The following is a 9,409-nucleotide window of genomic DNA, read 5'->3' as shown; positions in this document are numbered from 1 at the left end:
ATTTATTAGTGACATTTTCAAAATTTTGTAGCTAAAAGCTTTATTTTTCACTTTTCGGGACGACATTTTAACGATTATCCTAACGACGATAGAAATTGGTCCCTAAATGTCTTTTGCAACAAAATTTTTACTTTTAGAGATCAAAATTTGGTCTTTAAAACTCTTATATGTTGTAGTGTGTTATTGCTATTGTCTTTGATCTCCTCTTCTGTCGCCGCTCTAACACCTTTGGTTCGATTGCAGACCACAGATCCACCAACGATTTGAACCCTTGCCGCGTCATCGTTTCTAATCTCCTCCACCGATCTCCATCTCCATCGACCAGATCTGCTCCACCAACTCTTGTTTCTTTGCATTTTTCTGATTTATTATTATTGTTCACTTTTTAATCACATATGTGTATGCTTATTATTAACACTTACTGTTGTTTCAGATCTTCTACACAGGGATTACTAGAGCAATTTCCCTAGGGTTTTGCAACCGGTGGACAGTGTGACCACCACTGAGGGAAAGGAGGTCCATAACTTGCCAGATTTGGTATATATATATAGATGAGGGTTAAATCCTAGGGTGCTATTTGCTAAATCTGTTTCGGCGTCTCACCACTGCTGCGCCGTAGGCGAAGGTGGGTTTGGTGTAAACTCAATTCGGTGGAATGAGTTTTCACTCAAAGAGACTAGTTCTCACATTGGAAAAGACAAAATGAGCTCAACTTATGATCTTGTCGAGTAAATGCGATATCTGTTTGTTATATTTCAACATGGTGGTCTTTGAATTTGGATTTGTGTGTGTGTGTGTGTGTGTGTGTGTGTGTGTGTTTAATTTTTTTAAATTTTTTTTTTCTACATCTATTTGTCTTTGTGTGCGTGTGGGGGGGGGGTTGTTGATCTGTTTGAGATATGTGTTATTGTTGATCTATCTGTCTTTGTGTGTGTAACTTTGTTGTTCTTCTTCTGGTTGATTGCAATAGCTAAAAAAAAAAAATTTGATAGATAGAGAGATAGATACAGTGGGTTCAACAGATAGATAAAAAATTTCAACAGATAAAAAAGAAGTTTGGTAAATTTCGATCAGATATATCAAATTTTGTATTTTTTAAATAGATAGAGAAAGAACCCATAGATCAAATTTAGATAAAAAAAATTGAACATATAATAAAATTTAAATAGATAAAATTTTGAGTAGATAGTCAAAAAAATTTAAAAAATAGTTAAAACTTTGAACAGATAAATAAAAATTTGAACAGATAGATAAAAAATTTGAACATATAGAAAATAATTTAAAAATGAAGGGCAAATTACATATACACCCCTCGAGGTTTGGCTAAATTACAGATACCCCCCTGAGGTTTCAGAAATTACATCCCGCCCCCTGAGGTTTGTATTTTCATAACAATTTGCCCCCTGAGGTTTATATTTCATAACAAATTACCCCCTAATTTCTTATGCAAATATAGCATTCAGGGGGGAATTCGTAATTTCTCAAACCTCAGGGGGGCATCTGTAATTTAGCCAAACCTCGAGGGGTGTATATGTAATTTGCCCATAAATGAATAGTCAAAAAAAGTCAACACATAAAAAAGTCAACAGATAAATTAAGAGGTAAAATTGAAAATAAAATGTTTTTCAAAATAAGTAAAAAAATCTTTCACCAAACTATTTTACAATTGGTGGGGCTTTTATCAACAAAAATTATCCACTGAATATAATGTTTTAGACACCCTCCAAATTGGATTTATTACCAATTTTCTCTATTAAATTTGTGTCAAATATTTTTCAATATTAATTTTACTAGTTTATTTTTATGTTGTTTTATTGTGTTATTTTGAATTTATGTTTTATTTATGTTATGTTAACATGTCATATTAAAAAATTTTAATTCTTAAAAATAATAACACTAATTTTACACTTTTATTTTATTTTATTCTTTTCATATTATTGTATCGCGCCATTTTGGATTTGTTAAAAAAAGTAAGAGAGGGAGGCATTAGAAGAGTTGGTGCAATTTTGTAAAGTGGTTTGGAGATTTGACTAATTCTATTTTTATATACTAATTTTTCTCAGTACACGCTTAATGAAAACTTCTCAGTACACTCATCAAAAAAAAAAAAAAAAAATTCAATATACATCAATTTATTCTAATAATACCCTCATCCTCAATTTCAAAACTCTGATTTTTTTTTTTTTCATCCACCTATCCCTCATTCGACGTTATTGCTGCCACTCTTAATCCTCTATCACCACCACCAGCGCCACTTCTAGCTCATTTCTATCCATCCTAGACCCTCATAGACCTAGAAAGTGCATGGTTTGCAATATGAGACTTGTAAGCGTATATGGTTCATGGCAAAAGATGGTCGCAAATGGAGGGGGGAAAAGATAGAGCCGGTGATGGAGAATGATTGTGGTGTTTTAGAATTAGGGTTTAGGTGGAAGAATATAAGTGTATTATTATATTTTTATTTTAAAATAAAATTACATTAAAAAAAATTTCATTAAGTGTTAAATTAGAAAAATTGGTGTTTGAAAATAGAATGACCATGAGATTCTTTTCTTTGTAATGAGTTGACTCTAAATGCACTGCAATTTTTTTAGTTAAGTACGTCACTTCTTAATTTTTTTAAAAATATTATTTTACTTTTTAAGTACATGATCAAAATGGCCAAAATCCTAACTTCGGCCAGCCCCAGGGCCGACTCCCAACTCAAATGGGTTTATTCAAAAAATTTGAAATACAAGATTCAATAAAAAAAAGTTAAAATAATAAATTTGGGTGGATTAGTTATTTATAGAAATGTTAAATTTCCACATCAACTGTTAAACAAATTTGACTCCAAATTAAAAAAATTTGATTGGAGATGCTCTCTTACTCATTAGATTTGGTTGGGATTAAAACCATTCTGGGAGGGATTAGTCATTTGATGAGCAAACAGCACAACTCTAATTCAGGAACCAAGGCCCCATGCCAACATAATTCTTACATCTTGCAAAGTTTGTAGAAATAGAAAATATTATGGGTAAATCACACTTATTGTCCTATAGTTTAACTCTTGTGTTAATTTGGTATATCCCTAGTTTTCATTATATAAATTTTATTTTTGACATTTTCATATTTAAATAATTTTGTTTAATTAATAACATTTGTTTTAGAATTTCGATTAAAATTAAAGGGCAAGATAGTTCATAAACTCTAAACTCATAGTACATCCACCTCCTCAAAGTGAAACGATTCATTCTCTTTTAAATAAAACATTTTGTTCTTGATTTCTATTCAATTTCTTAACAGATATTATCAAATTCACTAAATAGACACAGTATAAAAAATAAATTATAAAAACCATGCATATAATTATAAAGCATCAAATTCATTAAATAGTTTTTTTTTTTTTTTTTTGTGGCAGTTAATGGAAATGACTAAACTAATCCCTTTCTTATGTATCCAACACAATGACATTGAAAAAGAAAGAGAGGGTAAAGCATTACATACCTAAGATGCCATTTGTGTTTTCTACTTTCTTCTTCCTCTATGTCTGTTACCACTCTTGTGTGACCTTTTTCCTTCACTTTTTTTTTTTTTTGATCAGCACCTTTTTCCTTTCTTATGTCGTTCTCCTTCAACAATTCTTACAAACCATTTCGGTTTTCCAATTAAGAACATAAGATATCCCATAAGCAATCCAAATATCATTCCACATCCATACCCTATGAATACGACTTTCAAATTAAATCCACTAAAAAATGTTGGATCATCTTCCGGGTGTGACATAGGTGGTGGTTGCAGTTGTGGTGTCCCGTTATCTCCACATTTATTCGACAGTGGAAATCCACATAGCGCCAAGTTCCCATCGTATGAGTTATTTTGAAATGTATTAAATTGGTTGCCTTGAGGAATGCGCCCCTCGAGATGGTTTTGTGAAAGATTTAAAACTGCAAGAAATGTTAGAGTTGTCAATTGATTAGGAATCTCACCTACGAGTTGGTTTGAAGAGAGATCCAACGATTCAAGAAACAATAGATTTCCCAACAACGAAGGGATATTGCCAGTAAGATCGTTGTGAGATAAGTTGAGCAACCGAAGTGAATTAAGATTTCCTATAACATTTGGAATCTCTCCTGTGAATTTATTGTTTGATAAATCAATTATCGTGAAGATGGTTAGAATCCTCACTAGCTCAACCTTCAACCCCTTTACTACCACTGTCACAGAATATTTATAATAGTGGTCTCCCATATATCTCCTTCTCACCTTTTCATTCACATTTCTCATAGCTTTGAAATGCTCAAAATATTTTGTTGGCAAAAGGCCACAAAATTCATTATGAGAGAGGTCAAATATTCGAAGCTTGGGAAAGGGGAATTTAGTTTTGAAAGTGCCTAGAGGGCTGTGGAATTTATTGGATTGTAAAACGAGTGCCTGCAACATCGGAAGAGTCTCCAACCAGTAGGGGAATGTGTCATCTATAATGTTATTTCCCAAGTCTAGAACTTCCAAGTGTGTACAATTTACCAAAGATCGTGGCACGGGACCTTCCAATTGATTCCCATTTAAGTCAATATTCCTCAATTGGTTTCCCTCTGCAAATATAGTTGGAATTTTCCCATGGAAGTTATTCATTCCAAGATTTAACACCATGAGTGCATTGCTGAAATTCCCCAAACAATCTGGAATTACACCACTCAGGTTATTATGAGACAAATTAAGAACCTCAAGAGAGTTTGCGGGAAAATGTTTCAACTTGTTTCGCTTTGCAATTGTGACAGGAATGTTTCCACGGAAGTTATTCATCCCAAGATCTAACACCCTGAGTACATTGCTAAAGTTTCCGAAGCACTCTGGAATTACACCATTCAAGCTATTATGAGACAAATCAAGAATTATAGGGGAACTCATGTTGCAAATCGCCAAAGGGATCTCTCCAGTGAATTTGTTATGCGAGATGAAACTGTGAGCGGTTGAAAGTGGTGGAATGGGGCCATGTAGATCATTCTTGCTCAAATCAATGACATCCAATATACTATTTGTGAATTCTTGGATTGGACCAGTGAGTTGATTATCAGCAAGGGACAAGTACCGCAACGATGAATGATTATAAATCGAAGATGGAACAGGACCTGCATTATTTGAAATGTCCAAATAAGCATGTTGTGTAAAGTTTACCCACCAGCATGGGATAATTGACCACTAAAATTGTTATGTGATGACAAACAAATCTGTGTAAGGCTGGTAAAATGTTGGGAATACATATGGCCTTCCAAAGGGTTACCTGAAATACTAGCAAATTCACCAGGAAACTAGTATGTGGGCTGACATAGTCAATTGACATATATGATCACATGATATTGTGGAAATTAATATTGTGTTTGGTTGGGAGATTTGAGGAGAGATTTAAAACGGAAAATGGGAAGTATAGGTGAAATGTGAATAAAGTATACCTACATTTCACCAAATTTTATACACTTTCTTCATTTCTCTTTCCAAATCTCTCTCCCAAATTCTCCAACCAAACACAGCGTGAGAATAGGAGTCTCCAGATGATCACATGATAAGTATTTAAAAGGAGGAGTGGAAATAGAGTACTGGAGCAACAAGGAAAATCTATGGGTCATGATTTGTGGATACTTGGATTGGAAATGCAATCGGGCGGGGTGGGTTTCTAGTCCCCTTTACCGTCCCTTAATTTGTTGGGGGCAGGGATGCGGTGGGGGAAAACGGGGATGGGACAGGTGGAGAATTGTTGATATAATTTGTAGTATTCATTCAAGAGGGGATCGTAAAATTTAACTTAATATTTTTTGCTAATATAAGACGTCAAATTGATATTTAAAAAAAAAAGAAAAGACAATCATGTTACAACCTTATTTAGTATAATAATTAATTTCTAAAACTCAACTTCCATAATAAAATAACACCAACCAAGATTTTAACAAGTCAAAAAAAAAAAATTTGAGATATAAAGTTATTGTTAATCAAACCAACAGGATTTAAATTATATATAGATACAGAAGAAATGCTACGGTGAGCAATGCACACCGTATGCAACTCTACACAAAATTAAGTTTTTACCAACTTACATAAGTGATCACACAAAAATGAGTAAGTTGAACACAAATTTGCGTAAATTCATAAAAACTTATGTGATTACGCGAATTTGTGTTGAACTTACGCATTTTTGTAAGATTACTTATGTAAATTTGTAAAAACTTATTTAATTTTGTATAAGTTGCATATGGTGTGTAATGCATACCAAATTTTTTTTTAAAAAATTATTTATTTAATATAATTAGGGTGGGGACGGGAAAAACCACCCCCTCCCTATTTTCTTAGGGAGGTAGAGAAAATCCAAACAAATCGGGCTATTTTCTTATGGAAGCAGAGAAAATCCAAACAAATTGGGGTAGAGAGGCGGGGCAGGGCAGAGCAAATTGATATCCCAAACTTGGATTAAAACCCAACCAAGCTATCTCATCTCTTTCCACTTTTACTACTTTTTTTTCTTTTCTTTTTTTTTCTTTTCTCACATGAAAGAAAAAAATCTCATTTATTTTATTTAGCATTAGTCAATCCAAAAAAATAAAAATGGCTTTCAACTTCCAAGATTACGACTCAAAATCTTCATGAGTTTGTCCAAATACAAAGAAATGGGTTTTCACTAATCACATCCATAATGTGAAAATAGTTGGAACATTTACTTTTCACCTTATTTTCAAACATTTCTATACGAAAAATTATTTGGTATTCATGAGGCATTACGTGACACATTCCGCACATACCAATCACAATGCATTAGGTTCCTAGCTATTCCATCGTCACCAAACATAATTTGTGAGCCCTACATACCTCCTTCACTTATCACAGGTGGCATGAGACATGAAGAATCATTTACATTTTTCAAAAGAAATATGTATGATCAATTGTCAATATATTTGTAGCGATATATATTTTCATGTCTGCCAATCAAATATAATATATATATATATTATGTGAACATCATAAAACATATATATTTTCTAGGGATGTAAATTTGGCTGGCCCGCCCGGCCCATGACTGGCCTCGCTGGCTCCCGCCAAAATTTAGGCTAGGCCGGGCAACGAGCCAGAAAATTAGGCCCAGGGTATTCGGGCCTTCGGTCGGGCCAGTGGGCCAAGGCTCGGGCTTGGGGTGGGAGTGGACGGGTCTGAACAATTTTTTTATTTTTTTTTATTTTTTCTACTAAAATTTTATTATTTTTCACTAAAAAATACATTAGGCCTCGGGTTGGGCCTTGAGTGGGCCTTAAGCAGGCTGATGGGTCGACCCACGGGCCAGGCCAGACTTCAAAATGATGGCCCTGGCCCTAGCTCAGGGTTTTGAGCTCGGCTGGGACTCAGGCTCGAGCTTGGGCTGCGGGCCATTTTTACACTCCTAATTTTCTTCTATATTTTCTTGGGGAAAGCCAAAAGCCTAGTAGTCAATTGGAAGATTTCTAAAGACATTAGAATTCTAATAAATTTCAATTATTGAAAACTTTCAAAATTGTAGGAACTATCAAACCTGTGAGATGATTGGAGGTCAAGTCAAATGCCTTCAGATTTGGAAGTTGTGCTAATTCAATTGGAATGCTTCCATGAATGTTATTACCTCCTAGCCCGAAACTTTCCAAGCTTGAAATATTGCCAAAGGAAGGTGGAATCCTACCTGTAAGGTTATTTTTTTCGAGTAAAAGGGTACGCAGAAAGGATAAGCTACTCAACTCTTCTGGAATGCCACCAGTAAAGTTATTGACAGCAAGAACTATGACTTGAAGCTTTCGACACTGGTATAAATCCAGTGGAATGCCTCCTTGCAAGTTATTTTTATGCAATATGAGATCTGTCAAGCGATGCAAACGACCAATTTCATTTATCAGAGGACCATCGAAGCTGTTGTTGCCTAGATCGAGCACTTTAAGGAAAGAAAGGTTACCGATATAAGGAGATATGGAGCCTGCGAGACCCATGTTGCCAAGGCTCAAGGCCGTGACTCTTTGCCTACGTCGACTACATGAAACCCCCTCCCAGTCACAGAAGTTGGTTTCTGTTGTCCAGTTACCTAACTTAATGTTGGGATCTTGAGTGATATGGGACTTGAAGGAGAAGAGAGCCAACTGATCAGTGAAATTTGAGGAACAAATGGCCAACTCAACCATGCACGAGTACAGTACCAGGGCTCCCAGAAGGGAAGCAATGTACAACCTCTTCATGGAGATGATTTTTGAGGGGAGAGGCTCAGGGGAGGGGTGCATATGTGTTAAGCTTGTGCAAATGTATGATCACCATATATAGCTATGTTTTCGATACCCTACCCTATTTTAGCTATGTTTTTTTGTTTTTTTTTTGTTTTGTTTTTTTTTGTTTGTTTTTTTGATCGGCAAAGAAAAATTTCATTAACAGCATGAAATTAAAGGTACAGGAAGATGACATGCATCGAGAGAGATTCGGAAAGTACAAATTAACCCCTACTACTGTTTTTTTTTGTTTGTTTGTTTGTTTGTTTTTTCTTCTAATGAATTCTCTTTGTTTGTATCAATTTGAATTTATTGGTGTACCAACATATGAATTTGTAAGAAAAATTATAAATCAGTATCATAGTAAAAAAAGATTTGTATTCTAATGGTGGTGCAAATTTTTTGTGTGCATGGCGCAACTCTTTTCTGGTATTTGATGCAAATCATTTTCATGTGTCAGTGTTGCACCATAAAAGATTTTATCTATAGTGTAATTTTCTTTCTAATATTCTATTGATTTGCAATTTTTCCAATTTTGCATGGACAAAATAATTTCCTCTATGTTGTTGGTTTGTGAACATATGAATTTTATGTTTATAGTAGTAGTTGTTTATTTCTTTCTAATTTTAGGATTGATGATTCTTGACTTTTTCACTGTCTACTGATTTGCATTTTTCCCAATTTTGTATGAACATAATAATTTCCTCTATCTTGTTATTGAATGAACATATGAATTTTATGTTTATTGTAGTTGTTTATTTCTTTCTAATTTTAAGATTGATCATTCTTGATTTTCCAGCTAGAGTTAGACTAATATTTATGATATTTATAATTACTCTACTATTGATTAAAAAAAATAATAAAATAAAAACGGTCATTCTACATTACCACAACTCGACTGATTTTGTATTGTTTCGTCATGACAGTGAATTCATGTATTTAATCCACGGAATGCGAAGTCTACCAAACTCCAAAAGATTTATTTATTTATTTATTGGCCAGTAATTATCAGGAAAATAAAGAGATGGACTTGACTCCTTCCAACTTCAAAATCCCACCAAACACATCTGGCTCCCATTTTGTTGACCCACCTACCTTTTTAATATTTTTATTGAATGGAATAAATTAGATATGATTAAAATTTTGACATGCAGCAAGTCTAATTT

The 9,409-nt window shown here is 33.9% G+C and overlaps 1 protein-coding gene across 1 annotated transcript; it reads right to left on the bottom strand.

Moving 5' to 3' along the window:
• Nucleotides 1–3,362: 3,362 nt before the first annotated feature.
• On the bottom strand, nucleotides 3,363–8,261 carry LOC114279124 (receptor like protein 27). Its single transcript, XM_028221329.2, has 2 exons — nucleotides 7,532–8,261; nucleotides 3,363–5,111 (listed from the first exon to the last, which is right to left on the bottom strand). The coding sequence occupies exons 1-2, from the start codon at nucleotides 8,259–8,261 to the stop codon at nucleotides 3,580–3,582; spliced, it is 2,262 nt and encodes a 753-aa protein (XP_028077130.2). The 3' UTR covers nucleotides 3,363–3,579.
• Nucleotides 8,262–9,409: the final 1,148 nt, after the last annotated feature.

The sequence above is a fragment of the Camellia sinensis genome, chromosome 4 (genome assembly GCF_055761805.1).
Source record: "Camellia sinensis isolate YWXY chromosome 4, ASM5576180v1, whole genome shotgun sequence".
In the NCBI taxonomy this organism is placed as follows: domain Eukaryota; kingdom Viridiplantae; phylum Streptophyta; class Magnoliopsida; order Ericales; family Theaceae; genus Camellia; species Camellia sinensis.
This window is presented reverse-complemented; position numbering and strand designations above follow the sequence as displayed.

Coding starts and splice junctions, on each gene's coding strand:
- LOC114279124 (XM_028221329.2), bottom strand. CDS start 8,261: ATGCACCCCTCCCCTGAGCCTCTCCCCTCAAAAATCATCTCCATGAAG. Junction 5,112..7,531: donor GACCTCCAATCATCTCACAG/GTTTGATAGTTC, acceptor CAAATAATGCAG/GTCCTGTTCCATCTTCGATT.